The sequence below is a fragment of the Dreissena polymorpha genome, chromosome 1, assembly GCF_020536995.1.
Source record: "Dreissena polymorpha isolate Duluth1 chromosome 1, UMN_Dpol_1.0, whole genome shotgun sequence".
Lineage (NCBI taxonomy): Eukaryota > Metazoa > Mollusca > Bivalvia > Myida > Dreissenidae > Dreissena > Dreissena polymorpha.
Window position 1 is genome coordinate 80,156,434 of NC_068355.1, and position 15,782 is coordinate 80,172,215.

Here is a 15,782-nt window from a genome sequence, read left to right on the forward strand (position 1 = left end):
GTTAATTATAACTCCAATTTAAAATCGTTAGTTGCAGAAAGGGGGGAAGCAATGGTACCTGTATAAAATCACCTTGCCGGAATGGTGACCAGGTTTATAACACATCATTCTGGGAACGGACATTGAGCCCGGGTCGCTAAGGTAGGAAGCGTGTGTTCCCACCACATTTATAGTATTTTTCAAATCGAGTCTACGCAACTATTCAGTCTGTAGAACCTGCGCGTGTAGAAATGACAAACACACGATAATATCTTTATATAATTGTTTTAAAAACGTTAATGCTCATAATATAGATAATAAGCTCTTAAAAAAGACCTAATTGTCGGTACAGACAGGTACAAAATACATATACAGAATGAAGAGAGCGTGACCAGCAGTGCATACACATGTAGATTTTAGGCAGATATATTTATACAATGTTCACTTAGTTCAAAATTATTACATGTATCAAAATATTTTTTTTTAAAGAGGGCCAGAGGCCCACGGTCGATCACCTGAAAATTCAAGGAACTGAACTTCTTTGTTTGAGCAATGTTTTAGATATTTCTGAAACCATTTTTAAACTTGGCCAAAATATAAACTAGTGAGTTAAGATAGCTGTACTATAGCCATATAAAGATAAATGCCAAGCCATCTATAATGTGGCTCCTATGTGGCCTCTATTGTGTTAACAAGGCAAATTGTCAGGCAGCACGACAGACGAAAAACAAAAGGCGGTCATAACAGCTCACCATGACCACATTGTCTCCAGGTGAGGTAAAAATGCAAACAAAGTATGAACATTATATTAGAGGGTAAACCACTGAGGATATATTTGTGTGTGACAAAACTTAAGTCACAAAAGTCAAATGTATTCAAAAAAATTCATGATCAATACAACTTACCTAACTATTTGCACTGCTTAAATTGATGTAATGATGATATATAAAAGCACCAAATATTCAATATGATACTCATAGAAAATGATCCATTATGCTGTTCATAACTGAGCATTCATGAATTAAAATCGAAAGACTATAATAATATAATATAGTATAATAATTAAATGCAGATCAATTGTAACAAGTATTTGTGTACTGAACACCGCACAATGTTTTAATGATGCTTTCTTTCCTATATATATTTCAATGCTATATTTACATGCAATCACTTATTTTTAAAACTTAATAGTAAACAATAGTTTAAATCACCACTTGTACATAAAATCAATTTCAACACTCCAAAATATATGTCTCCAATTTCATACGCTGTGTTCATTGTTCCTAAAACGACCTCTAGATTTTAATATTTAAAAGTCCTACGTCTTTGGGAAAAATTCCAAACAATGACTAAAACATGAAACACTAAGAAAGTCAACTGTTCAGAGCAGGAATTGTTTGATAGGTTTTTAAATAGGAAATCTAAACAAAATATTCTAACAAAAAAATTGTGTTATGTTCTGAGCAGGTTTTATGGTGAGTGTGAGTAAAGTCACTTCCAGAAAATGGTTGTACTACAGAAAGGGTGGCAATGTTTTTTTCAATGGACCAGAATTATTCTTCACTCAGCAAAAATATCATAAGAACAAATCTATTACCAAGTGTTATGAAGTATGCGCTTACTAGTGTGACTCCTAAAGTGTTCAAACTTATCTAGTGACAAAGTTTGTGAATTCACATTAAACAGTTTAAAAACTCGACAGGTATATCACTGGAACACATGTCTGACTAAGTTTCATGAAGATTTGGAAAGAATTATGTCCTCTAGAGGGTTCACAAGCCTTTCCTTTGATATGACCTAGTTTTTATTCCCTTGTGAATCAATCTCAAATCTGCCCAAAAGTAAGTGGAATCAATATTTTGACCAAGTTTATTGAAAATAATGGGCAATATTATAGCCTATAAAGTCTTCACAAGCTTTATTATGAGATATACAGTCAAAACCCGATGGCTCTAACTCGCTTGGCTCCAACCCTCATCAAAGCACAGATTTTGTATTGCTATATATTCATCTTCAATTTAATCGGATGGCTCGAATTGGCGAGGCTCCAACTATCAGATGGCTGGAATAGTTTTCACAGTCCCGGTGACAATTTTCACACGTTCTTTTGTTCGAATGGCTCAAACATGCTTCGGGCACCTCAAATAAGATCTCATACCAACCTAACTTTTTTATAACTCTTTTATTTAAGAGGTTTGTTCTGGACAAAGCTTAAGTACATTAACAATGGGCAATTACTCTATAATAGAAGAAAACAAGTTATGGTTTTTGTGAAATGCACATCCCTATATGATACCTACCTACCTTTCAAGTTGACACCTCTTTAGTTTTCAAGATATTCTCTTGATTACTCAAAGCAATAATTACTCTTAAAATTGGGGAGCAAGAGATATGATTCTTTAGCACTGTACATCCACTCAAGGATATCTACCTACCCATTTAATGTCAAGTTTATACCTCTTCTAGTTGTTGAGACAAGCTCTGAGCACAATTTAAATACAAAAATTAACAAAGGGCAATAATTAAAATGCCCAAACTCCACAATGCCTGGTGGAATTGGCTGGTTATTGAAATTTGCCCACAATTGACGCTAATTAATATTTTCAGAAAGTATGGTCATGATCCCATGAAAAGTGGTCGTGTTAGACAGCGAAAACCACAACTGTGGAATGACACTGAGACTGACTGGGTGGAAACAATATGTCTCCCGCTTTGGGAGCAGAAAAAGATTAATTATCATAAAATAGCTTCGGATAAGAGATAAATAAGTGTTTGAAGCTATAATAGATTACATTAAGATATAAATATGGAAGTGTACATAAATGTAGCAATTTATGACATAAATATTCGGCAATGCATTTTAACATATATATATATACCTTGATATATATACATTGTTTTGCAAAAAGGGTGACAAAAGTTACCCAAAAACCTAGGATTGACCATGGACAAGTTGCATTAAAAAGTCTACTTGTTAAAACAACAAATTATTCCAAAAAAAAAAAAATGAACATATACTTTATTTGAGAGCTTTCTGAAATATTTTGCAATTTAATAATAAATACAAGAAAATTTGTCATGAAAATGTAAAATAAAAATGATAATATGGGCTGTGCTCTGAGAAAAGGGTTTAATGCATATGCGTAAAGTGTCGTAGCTGATTAGCCTCTGCAGTTCGACACTTTCCCCTTTTATATTTGTTTCTTTTAAAGACAGCACTTCTAAGAAGAAAATAAAGTCCTGTGCGGACAGGATAATCTGGAACGACACTTTACGCACATGCATTAAATCTGATTTTCATAGAGCGCGATTCACATGCTTATTTACTCCTTCCACTGATTTTGATAAAGAATTTCCATGCTTCTGCTTACTAAGTTTAAGAAAAATGAGTGACAATTACCCAGTTATGACTTATTTGCCTACAGGTAGCTTTTAATCTGACAGTTAACATAAATGCACAGAATAATGGTACTTTCTGGGTCACAGCTGCAAACAAAAAATTATATGGATAAAAAACTGTCATAGTACTTTCCAGAAAAGAACAATATAAAGTTAAAGGAGATATGATCAACAATTACAGAACAAGAATTTTGATGGACGAGGGCTGTTCAAAAAGTATATTTACAAACTGATTAAGGCCAATTACGCATTAGTGCATTGCTTACCACTATACAACAAGAGTGCCATTGTCTCAAAGAAAATCCCGTTGGTATAAACATATTAAAGGCCAAGATTGAAAAAAATCTCATACTGACCTTGGACCTAATGACTAAGCAACTCATTATGCTGGTACCTACTGCAAATATCCGAAATGCTTGATTTGCTCAAGACTATGATTGCACCCTTTTAATTTTATTTGTGATGCTTACCTTAGAGATATTGACCTGGTTCTTGAAAGTGACACTCGGACTCATGCTGATAAATTGTGTTATCTTTTATAATTCAATCAATCAATCCATGCTAAACAAAGTTATGATTTGTACAAAGTGTGAAGAACAATTTGACTCCATTCTATTATTTACCTAGAGTTGTTGCCCATAACTTGGAAATAGGGACCTGGTTTTTGTGAACAACACTCCATAGCATCATGTTGATAACTTTTGCAAAATTATTCTGACCCATTTATGCCTAGTGGACTCTCTCATCCTTCTAAATTAGATAAATTTATTTCCAAAATTAGGGATTTCAAGTATATTTATTTCTATATTTAGAATATTTCTTACAGAAATTCCTTTAAGCAAACAGCACAAACCCTGATGAGACGCCGCATCATGCTGTGTCTCATCTGGGTCTACACTGTTTGCCAAGGTTTTTTTTCTAGATGTTAGGCATAAATGGGTTTAAGATCCATCCATGCTGGAAAAAGTTGTGATCTTGTCATGAATTAAACATGTTACCTTAAATTGTGAGTGAAAATACATTCATACTGAAACAGTTATGCTCTGCTTAAAGTGTGCAGTAAACATTGCCTTTATCATGCTGATCACTTGTGGCAATTTATTTGAAAATCCATACAAAGTTAAAATCTGGACCAATACTTCCAGTAGCCTGATTGCCAGCCCACTCATGTGTTCCCATAACACCGTCGTTTATATAAAACATACAGGTTTCTTGTAAAAATAGAAGGTACAAGATTTTACAACATGTCAGCATAGAAATTCTTTACATTTGACTAAATTGAAACATTATTTTAACTCACTTGTGATTTCTTCAAGTTTAGACAACAGTATAATTTAGGTAAAATAATATCCCTAAATTAGGAAAAAAAATATTTATAAAATAAAAGAATACAAACACAGAAAATTACTACATTTCAACAAAATAAAATTCCATTCATTCCTATCACGTCCATGGTAAACAAAAGCTTTTAACTCAGTAACAGAAAAAGTAAATAATTCAAAGCCTAACAAGATTTAATCATTGAACGATCTTATCCAAACAACTTTACAAAACAAGGATGACAATATGGTCGATCGTTCTGCTCCTTGAACGTCCCTTTGTTGAGCTGCTTCAAGCAGAAGGCGCACACAAAGTGCTCGGGGTGGAACTTCTTGGACATGGCTGTGATACATCGCCCCGTGATGGGTTTCTGACAGGCAGCACAGAGGGAGCCACGCTTCTGGTGGTAGTGGGTCTCACAGTATGGAAGCCCTTCATGGTCAAAGAAACTGCCACCACCAAACGGTTGGTGGCATTCCTGTAATTGAAAACATTGTTGGAATAAAAGGTTACAAAATTCGTCATAAGGATTCATTTTATGATATACATGTATATTGGAATCAGTCGTATCATTCTGATAAATATGTAGAAAGTTGTTACTTAAAAAAGAAAAGTTCGCCCTTTGGCGTAGCTGGTTTTCAGACACTTTATTTATTTATTTAAAAAAGGCCAAGAGTTATGATAAAACGAACTAGAAAAGTTTCTAGACACTTATGCCCCTGCAAGGCATGTTTTGACACAGATATATTCACTTGATATTATATCATGGACAAAAAACAAAGGGCAATAAGTTGATAATTAAGCCAAAACTGGGCATCACCAAGTTTTATTTTCTTAAAGATCATAATAAGGTCATTTAACTGTGTCAGTTTGAACATGATCTGCTGAGCAGTCACAGAGAAGTTGAAACTTAAAGTTTTGGCACATTAAGTCTTTAGAAGAAAAACAGCCTTAAGGACCCCAGGCAATTGTTTTTACCTCAGGGGCATAATTTAAGTAATTTGTTTAGACTAACACTATAATGTTGCATAACAAACACAACCATGCGCTTTCAGAAAAGTTTTTTTCCTCCTTTTTTCAGAGTTTTTTTTTTCAACTAGAAAATATAAATCATCACAATGTAATAGAATGTCTAAGTTGTAAATGGGGCAAAACATTTCTTATTTTTAATTTAGTTTAACAATAAAATCTTTCAAAGAGGCTGATCATCTATGCCCTTCAAAACAAAGAAAAATCTAATATATATTCAAAAGTGAACCAAAAGACAAGAGGAATATTCAGCCCAAACTAGTTGCAGTAAAAATCCCTTTCTTAGCAAGCAGCTTCACATTAAGGTAATGCAGCTTTGTTAGTTTGAGCAAAATCCACCTAGCATTTAGGAGAGTTGAAAATACAACATTCTGTGACTAATATTCAACATTCTGAAAAACAGACATAAAGTTCTCGGCAAATTCATTTCAACCAAATTTAATGTAATTCCACTCATGTACATATTAAGGTAATTTAGTTGTGACAGATCCAATTTGAAATTAAGTGGATTGAAAAACAAACAAGAGATGTGTTTGTCAGAAACACAATGCCCCCTATTGCGCCGCTTTGAAATAACATTTCAATACATCATTTGGCAGGTTTAAAAATGATCTCCCTTTTAAAGCTTATTACTTCCATTGGATTGTATTTTTTGACTTTTGACCTTGAAGGATGACCTTGACCTTTCACCACTCAAAATGTGCAGCTTCATGAGATACACATGCATGCCAAATATCAAGTGGCTATCTTTAATATTCGAAAAGTTATGATCAAACTTTAAGAAGGGTAAAGTTTTAGGAAAGAAAAATACAATGCTATTTGACCTTTGAAATTGAAAGATGACCTTGACTTTTCACCACTCAAAATGTGCAGCTCTATGAGATACAAATGCATGCCAAATATGAAGTTGCTATCTTCAATATTCCAAAAGTTATCAAACTTTAAGCAAGGTTAAAGATTTTGGACAGAATGACAGACAGGCAAAAACAATATACCCCCTCTTCTTCAAAGAAGGGGGCATAACAATATTGGGAATATATTATTTATATTGTAGAAACAGACAAAATGGCTTATTCTGCCCAACCTTGCTTGAGTCAAGTTCAAATTACAGTGAGATCCATCAAGTAGTTGAAAACACTAAATTTGGGATGAACAGGCATAAGGATGAACAGATGACAAGTGTTTGAAGCCTCCCACTCCATCATTTCATACAAATCACTTCAAATCAACAATGAACAATGCCTGCAAATATGAATGTTGTACATTGACAAAAGTAGAAGAAGGCCTTCAGACAAATTTGGATAACTTGACAGACAGACTGATGGACATATAGATGTCAGGTATAACTCCTTGACTACATACCTGGGGAGAGGGGGCATGATAAAACCAGTTTGTTCAAACATATAGGTTTAAGTGTAAAATTGGTAATTTAAAATGAGCCCTTATTGTAAGATTCTTACCCAGCATGCAAAGCACTCAGGGTGCCAGTGACGGTTAAGGCCAGAAATGTAGTTGTCTTTGATGGCGCGGTTGCAGCCACCACATTTGGGCGCAAACAGCTCAAAGAAGTCTATCCTGAAAAAAGATGTTGAGAACTTAAATAATAATCCGGAAAATTATCATGACATAATATCATTCCTTTATTTAAGCAGCCTCTTACCTTCACATGAGCTCATTTTGGTTTCTAACATACAATGTCACAAAACCAAATACAAGAGGGCCATGGGCCCTGAGGCGCTCACCTGAGACCTTAACAATCGAGACTATTCGGAATACATGAAAGTTGATTCATGAGTCATAAAGATTGGAGCATAAATGTGACTTAAGTGTTAACATTGTTTAACTATAGCCATATAGGAGAAATGCCTCGCCCCCAGGTGGCCATTTTTTTCAACAGACCGGAACCATTTTAGAACACAGCCCTGATATCCTTTGAACAAATGTTTGACCAAGTTTTATGAAAATTGGACAAAAAAATGTGACTTCTAAAGTATTAACAAGGTTTAATTATGGCCATAAACAGAAAAATGCCCTGTACCCGGGTGGCCATGTTTTCAACGAGCTAGAAGAACTCTCAAACACATCCAAGATATCATTACAAAACATGTTCTGACTAAGTTTCATGAAGATTGGGCCATAAATGTGACTTCTAGAGTGTTAACAAGACTTACTAAAGCCATATAAGGAAAAGTGCAAGGTCCCCTGGCGACCTTGTTTTTCAACCAACCGGAACCATTTTCGAACTCCTTTACAATATTATCAGGACACATGTTCCGACCAAATTTCATAAACATTGGACTAAAAATGTTACTTCTAGAGTGTTCACGGGTTTTAATTTAGCCATTTAAAGAAAAATGCCAAGCCCTCTGTGGCAGCCATGTTTTTCAACCATTAGGAATGATTTTGGCACTTGCCAAAGATATCATGGTTTGGTGAAGATTGGACAATAAATGTGGCTTCTTGATTTTAAACAAAGTAAATGTTGACAACGGAAGACACAGGAAGAACACAAGGTGTTCACAAAAAGCTCACCATGAGCACGATGTGCTCATGTGAGCTAATACAAGAAGGCCTGAAAGGTCCAAAATTGCTCACCTGAGAAACAAATGAACTGTTTTGTGCAGCCTAATATATCATTAGAACATATGTTCTGACCAGGTTTTAAGAAAAGTGAACCATACATGTAACTTTTAGAGTGCTTACAAGGTTTAATATAGCCATATAAGAATTACATCCCAGCCCTCTTGTGGCCATATTTTTCAACAGACTAGAACGATTTAAAAACTCATTCAAGATATAATTTAAACAAATATTTTGATGTTTAAGTTTAATGAAGATGGGACAATAAATGTGACTATTAGAGTGTTAGCAAGATTGTACTACAGCCTTAAAAGGAACAAGAGCTGTCATATAGGATGACATATGCCCCCTATAAACGCTTTGATAGAAGTTATGAGCATTTTTCGAAACCTAAACGCAGATTTCGAAACCTAAACATGGACTCTAAAGTTCAAGGTCAAGGTCACAGGGGTAAAAAATGTTGTGCATATGGAAAAGCCTTGTCCATATACACATGCATACAAAATATGAAGGTTATATCTCAAGGGACATAGAAGTTATGAGCATTTTTCAAAACCTAAACGCCGATTTCAAAACCTAAACGCGGACCCTAAGTTCAAGGTCACAGGGGTAAAAATGTGTGTGCGTATGGAAAGGCCTTGTCTATATACACATGCATACCAAATATGAAGGTTATATCTCAAGGGACATAGAAGTTATGAGCATTTTTCGAAACCTAAACGCAGATTTTGAAACCTAAACGTGGACCCTAAGTTCAAGGTCACAGGGGTAAAAATGTGTATGCGTATGGAAAGGCCTTGTCCATATACACATGCATAACAAATATGAAGGTTGTATCTTAAGGGACATAGAAGTTATGAGCATTTTTCGAAACCTAAACACAAAGTGTGACGGAAAAAAACGGACGGTCCGATCACTATATCCCCTCCTTATCATTGGGACAAATCTTCTGACCAAGTTTCACGATGATCTGACAATAAATGTGGCCTCTTGTTTTTACAAGGTTTTACAAAAGCCATATTAGGACAAATGCCCCACCCCAATGTGGCAATGTTTTTTAACGGTTATAACCAACCGGTACCATTTTTTAACTCATCCAAGATATCATTGGGACAAATCTTCTGACCAAGTTTCATGAAAATAAGAAAATAGATGTGGCCTCTAGAGTGTTAAGAAGGTTTCAATATAGCCATTTATAGCTTTAAAAGATAAAATGTCCCTCCCCCTTGCGGCCATGTTATTCAACCAACCGGAACAATTGTTGAAGTCTTCAAAGATATCATAAAGACAAATGGACATAAAGGAAAAATGCACGTCCACTGGCAGCCAAGTTATTTAAACAACTGGAACCATCTTTGAACTCACCCAAGATATAATTGAGACAAATCTGCTGACCAAATTTCATAAAGATTGGACAATGAATGTGGCCTCTGGTGTGTTAACAAAGCAAATGTGGACGCCGCACGCCGAACAACAGACAAAAGGCGATTACAAAAGCCTTTATGAGCACATTGTGCTCATGTGAGCTTAACAATTTGCCAATATTAAACTTAATTAAAATTACAAATATGAATAGAGTAATAGAAACCATCACATCAAGGGATAATGTGTTTGCTATCACATCAAGGGATAATGTGTTTGCTATCACATCAAGGGATAATGTGTTTGCTTTTGGAGTTTTATCCTGAAATCATTTTGTGTCTTGTTCTTAGAAAACTGGGCTTTATAATTTTGTCACTGAACTTGAGAAAATCACGCATTTTTACTCATGCCAGTGCTTGTTCTAATAGTAATTTTCTCACTTTGCTAAGAATTTTTTTTTATAATCCTCTAAAAATGACATATATAAACACAGCACACCAATGGTCAATAAAAACACATAAACAAGCCCTACTTGCAGAATGCCTTGCCATCTCGTTCATGGAATCCATCCTCACCAAACGGACGTCCACACTGGGCACAGAAGAAATGCTCAGGGTGCCAAGTCTGGTTTAATGCAGTCACACATTTCTGAAAATTGACCCAAAGGTTTTATTAAGTTTAAATTTGCAGTTGTTGTTTTTCTTGTTTAGTTTTTTATTTCAATGGATTCAACCTGTAAACTTGAATATTCTGCAAACAAAAATGGCATGTTTGACTGTTTGTGAGCTTTTCAAAGGAACCTCATGACAGGTTTACATCTCTTAAATTGAACATGAGATTGCCAAGCAATATTGTCCCCTACTGGTGAAACTTTACCATTGTCAGTATTTTTTTTATATATATATTTGTTGCTATAGCTACCAGAATTTGTAACGTCACGTAGGAACAAAATGAAATGACGTGCATAATCTCCATATTGCCATCTATCTATGTTTCAAGTTTCATGAACATATATGAAGAACTTTTAAAGTTATTGCAGGATCCAGAAAAGTTTGACAGACAGACAGACAGACAGAGCGCAAACCATAAGTCCCCTCCGTTTTCACTGGTAGGGGACAAAAAGGCCACTGAACTCTTAATATTTAAAACAAATCATGACATAACATCCCACATGAATAATAGGATTATTCCATGGAAACACCAGCGGTTAAGCATTCATATTATAACATAACAAACTTCAATCAGTACATGAACTAGGCACATAACAGTAAATATTTAAACATTTGTATCACTACAAAACAAACTTACATCAATAATTGGCCCATTACAGTAGCCACAGCGCGGTGCAAACAGCGAGTGATAGTCCATCTCACAGTAGGCAACACCATCTCGCTCATAGAAGTTCTTTGTACCCAGGGTCTCGTGACAGTGGGCACATGCAAAGTGCTCGATGTGCCAGATCTTACCCAGGGCTGTTATCACCTGATATAGAGGGCGACATGTGAATAATTTTATTATTTATAATATTTTATAGAACACTAACATTAACATTAACGTTCAAATAATTTTGCAAATGTTTTCTACTTTAACTACTTATGTTTCAAAGATGTGCAGACTTGAAGTTATAAGCACATGTTTTCACAACTGATGTATTCAAATAAAGTTGATCAACCACATAAAGCTTTAAAAATAATGTCCTTTTTTGTTCAAACTTAAACAATACATGTCACCATCAAATGATGTGTGTCATCTGCAAAGGCTCAAGATGAACAACTGTGTTATTGCCACATTAAGCATTGTTGTCTGAGTGACCTTCAACTTTGAGAAAGGAGGCAAAAGATACACACAACAGGTTTTCTTAAGATGCTTTTCATTTGTGATTAAAAAATTTACAATCCATCAATGTTATTATGGCATATTAAGGTTAAAACAGCAATTTTCAAGCTGTATTTTCCAAATGTGACATTGGTAATAAGTGTGACCATAAATTTTGAGATTGGAAGACAGTTGTTACCATGACAAGAATACATTTGTGACAAATTTTTTAACAAGGGACAACATTGTCACAAAACCAGGTTTTCAATTTGAAAAAAAAGTCTGATAAAGGGACACAATTCAAAATGTGAATTGTTACTGAGTGTTCCTAGTTACCCCCCTTGTGTCAAATTAAATCTATTTTTAGTCGTGGCGACCTTGATTTTGACCGAATCATAAAATCCCAACATCATGTGCCAGGGCACTAGGTGAAATCATTTTGTGAAAGTTTCATTGAAATCCGTTGAGAAATGAAGGAGGAGTTGCGCTCGGAAGAATTGGAACATTCCGTCTGCCGACATTCACCAATCTAATAACCATTTTTTTCCTTCGGAAAATCTGGTTAAAAATCCATCAATTAATTGTCCTAATCTCAATGCATTTGAAGTCTGAGGGTGCCTTAAAATTGTGTTAAGCTTATATTGGAGAAAAAACTATCACTGGTGCACATATATTTCATGAAATAAGCTGCTATAATCACTGATAATACTGTGACAGTGACAATACTGCTGTAAAAGCGTTTCTCTCTTAATTGATTTTTTTTAAACAATCGAAGCCAGACACCCACTCAAGTTAGCGTACAAATAATATAAGCAATGGTTGTCACTTAGCCAAATATTCTGACAATTTAAGTAAGATCTTAGCCAAAATCGATTAACGTGTAGCCCAACTGGACTAGTTTTGTCACACAGTACTATCAATAAATCCAAGTAAAATCAAGTCAATTAAAATATGAAATGATGTTATGAATGAGCAATCATAACAACAGGCATGCTTTTGTTCATATGCTTAGATTACACATGTATCAATTTGTATTAACAACCATAAATAGAAAAGGGTATTTACCCCTTTGGGTAATTTTCAGACAAAGAAACAGCATTACATGTATATATTCAAGATCCAAAATGCAACAGATCTTGTATTTTGTCAAAAATATCCAACAATATTTATAAATTGTTGGAGAGGGGAGGTGCGGCCATTACCCGTCCGAAGATCCACCTTTTTCAGGACCAAGGCTTGAAACAAATCCTGTAATAGGCCTGGCTAACATATAATATTATGTATTAATGTATATATGTATGTACTTTTTTATTCACTGGTGTGTATCATTTAAGTCCAATAGAATAATGAGCGAGTATTAGAAACCACTATGTAATAAACAAAGCTGAAAAATACACTAATCATTTCCACTTCAAAGTATAATTTGTCTTGTATTTGATCCCTAGCACAAAACCACAGTTCCTACCTGTCCTACAACCGGCTGGTTGCAGGCGGCACACAGTCCCTTGGTCTTTGTATTGACTCCTTGTTTGCTGAGGTCGGACTGCAGGTCACCCAGCATGGACTCCAGTTGTCCCCCTTGGTTGGAGCCTCCAGACAGGTTACTGGTTATCTGGCTTCCCTGGTGACATAATTAGGCATGAAAGTCACACAAATGTTAACATTCAGTAAAAGAGCTAATAACTTTTCAGATAGTGACTTTTCAATGATGATGATTGTATTTTACAAGGCTAGTTTGTAGAAAAGCAAAACCCCATCAAAGTTAAAAACAGTCCATTTAAGCTTAAATATCAAGTCTAGAGAACTTCAGACAAAACCAGATGGCAATTAGGGCCATAAAATGCAATGAAAGCTTATGTCTTAGGGCTGTGTTTTGTTGTTTAATATAGTGCTAACTTACCTGCCATGACAAATGACAAATATGTGCATAATGTTTTAATATTAGCCAATTGATATCACAATCCCTGATTATATCATAACCAAATGCCAATATCAAATAAAACAAAGCTTTTAATCATAAACTGAGCAACTTTGCCGCATGCATACTGCATACATTAGAGCCTCGCTTTGTGAAGCGGGAATTTGATGCTTAAGCGTTAAGTTACTGTGTTGTCCCAGATTAGCCTGTGCAGAGACTTTCTGCCGTAACTGAATTTTCGCTAAAACAAAAAATGCCAAACAAGTGGCAAGATGGTCCTAGATCGCTCACCTAATGAAAATTTTGACAATCTAAGGGCAATAATTCTGGCATTTATCATGCGATTTTGCTCATTATCAAACTTGACAGAGATCTTGTGGCCATATAGCTTCTCACCAATATTGATAAAGAATGCTTGAGAAATGTGAATGCTAGAGTGTTTACAAACCAAATGTGGACGGACGGACGACTGACAAAGACCGATCCTGAAACCTCACCTGAGCTATCAGGTGAGCTAAAAAGTGTGTGTTTTTCACTGATCTGAGCCATTTTCCAACTTGTCCGAGATATCAATAAAACCAATGTCTTGACTAAGTTTTAAAAAAAGTGACTTCTAGAGTATTCACAAAGTTTCTCTATAGTCATATAAGAAAAACTGCCCCACCCAACCCTAGCGGCCATGTTTTTTTACCAATCGGGACAATTTCAAACTCATCTGAGATATAATAAATAAAACCAATCTTTTCACCAAGTTTCATGATGATTGGGCAAAAAATGTGACTTCTAGAGTGTTTTCACTATATACATATAGAGAAATATCCCCCTTAACTGGCGGTCATGTTTTTTCACCGATCTGGACCATTTTCGAACTCGTCCGACATTTCAATAAAACAAATGTTTTGACCAAGTTTCATGATGAATGGGTAAAAATTGTGACTTCTAGATTGTTCACAAGGTTTCTCTAAAGCCAAATAAGGAAAACTGCCCTGCCGACTGGCGGCCATGTTTTACAATGTACCGTAACCACTTTTAAACTGAATCAACATATCATTAAGACAAACATTTTGACAAACTTACATGAAGATTGGACAGGAAATATGACTTCTCCAGTGTTTACAAGGTTTTTCTTTTTTTTTTGACCTAGTGACCTAGTTTTGACCTACCATGACCCAGTTTCGAATTCAATCAAGGTATCATTGGGACAAATATTCTGACCAAGTTTCATGAAGATCGGACAAATAAGGAAAACTGCCCCGCCCACTGGCGGCCATGTTTTTCAACGGACCAGAACCACTTTTGAACTCAACCAACATATCATTAAGACAAACATTTTGACAACGTTACATTAAGATTGGACATGAAGTGTGACTTTTACAGTGTTAACAAGGTTTTTCTTTTTGTTGACCTAGTGACCTAGCTTTTGACCCAGCATGACCCAGTTTCGAACTCAATCAAGATTTCATAAGGAAAAATCTTCTGCCCAAGTTTCATGAAGATCGGACAAAAAATGTGGCCTCTAGAGTGTTTACAAGGTTTCTCTATAGCCAAATTAGGAAAACTTCCCCGCGCACTGGCGGCCATGTTTTTCAACGGACCAGAACCACTTTTGAACTCAACCAACATATCATTAAGACAAACATTTTGACAAAGTTACATGAAGATTGGGTATAAAATGTGACTTCTACAGTGTTTACAAGGTTTGTCATTTTTTTTACCTACTGACCTAGTTCTTAAACCAAGCATGACCCAGTTTCGAACTTGATTGAGGTAATATTGGGACAAATCTCCTGACTAAGTTTCATGAAGATCGGACAAGAAATGTGGCCTCTAGAGTATTTACAAACCAAATGTGGACGACAGATGGACGGACATACGACAGACAAAGACCGATCACAAAAGCTCACCTGAGCAATCAGGTGAGCTAAAAAGTTATAAGTTTTGTCCCTGATTAGCCTGTGTGAACTGTACAGGCTAATCTTGGACGACAATATACGCGCAATGAATTAAACCCCCTTTTCCCAGAGCCAGGCGCATTTGTTGGCTCATTGCTCCCCTCACACCCTACCTGAGTGCTGCTGTTGTTGCTGCTGGACTGTGACAGGTTGCGGCTCTTCTGTGGCTTAGCATACGAGGGCTCGCTGCCCGGGGACGGGGACCTTCGTACCTGACTGCCCGCCACCTTGTCCTTCATCTGCAAACAGAGCAATATATTACATATGAATAGGTCTCTAGGAATTTCATGCATATTGTAGCATATGTAAAGTATAGTCCCAGATAAGTCTTCAATCAAGTCTGCACACCCTAATCAAGGAAGACTAATGTTAATTCGATTAATGATAAAAGAACATTAATTTGTAAGAAACAAAACATGACTACTTTT

At 35.6% G+C, this 15,782-nt stretch overlaps 1 protein-coding gene across 5 annotated transcripts in view; it reads right to left on the minus strand.

The window, feature by feature from the left end:
* Window positions 1–245: 245 nt before the first annotated feature.
* Window positions 246–15,782, minus strand: part of LOC127837401 (paxillin-like) — a 78,503-nt gene continuing 62,966 nt past the window's right edge. For all 5 annotated transcript variants that reach the window (XM_052364443.1, XM_052364432.1, XM_052364449.1 and 2 more), the window contains 6 exons: window positions 15,468–15,593; window positions 12,950–13,105; window positions 10,978–11,151; window positions 10,202–10,317; window positions 7,188–7,302; window positions 246–5,176 (listed from right to left, as the gene is read on the minus strand). In XM_052364443.1, the coding sequence (XP_052220403.1) occupies window positions 4,910–5,176; window positions 7,188–7,302; window positions 10,202–10,317; window positions 10,978–11,151; window positions 12,950–13,105; window positions 15,468–15,593 (954 nt within the window). In that variant the 3' untranslated portion in view covers window positions 246–4,909. The remainder of the gene's footprint in view (window positions 5,177–7,187; window positions 7,303–10,201; window positions 10,318–10,977; window positions 11,152–12,949; window positions 13,106–15,467; window positions 15,594–15,782) is intronic.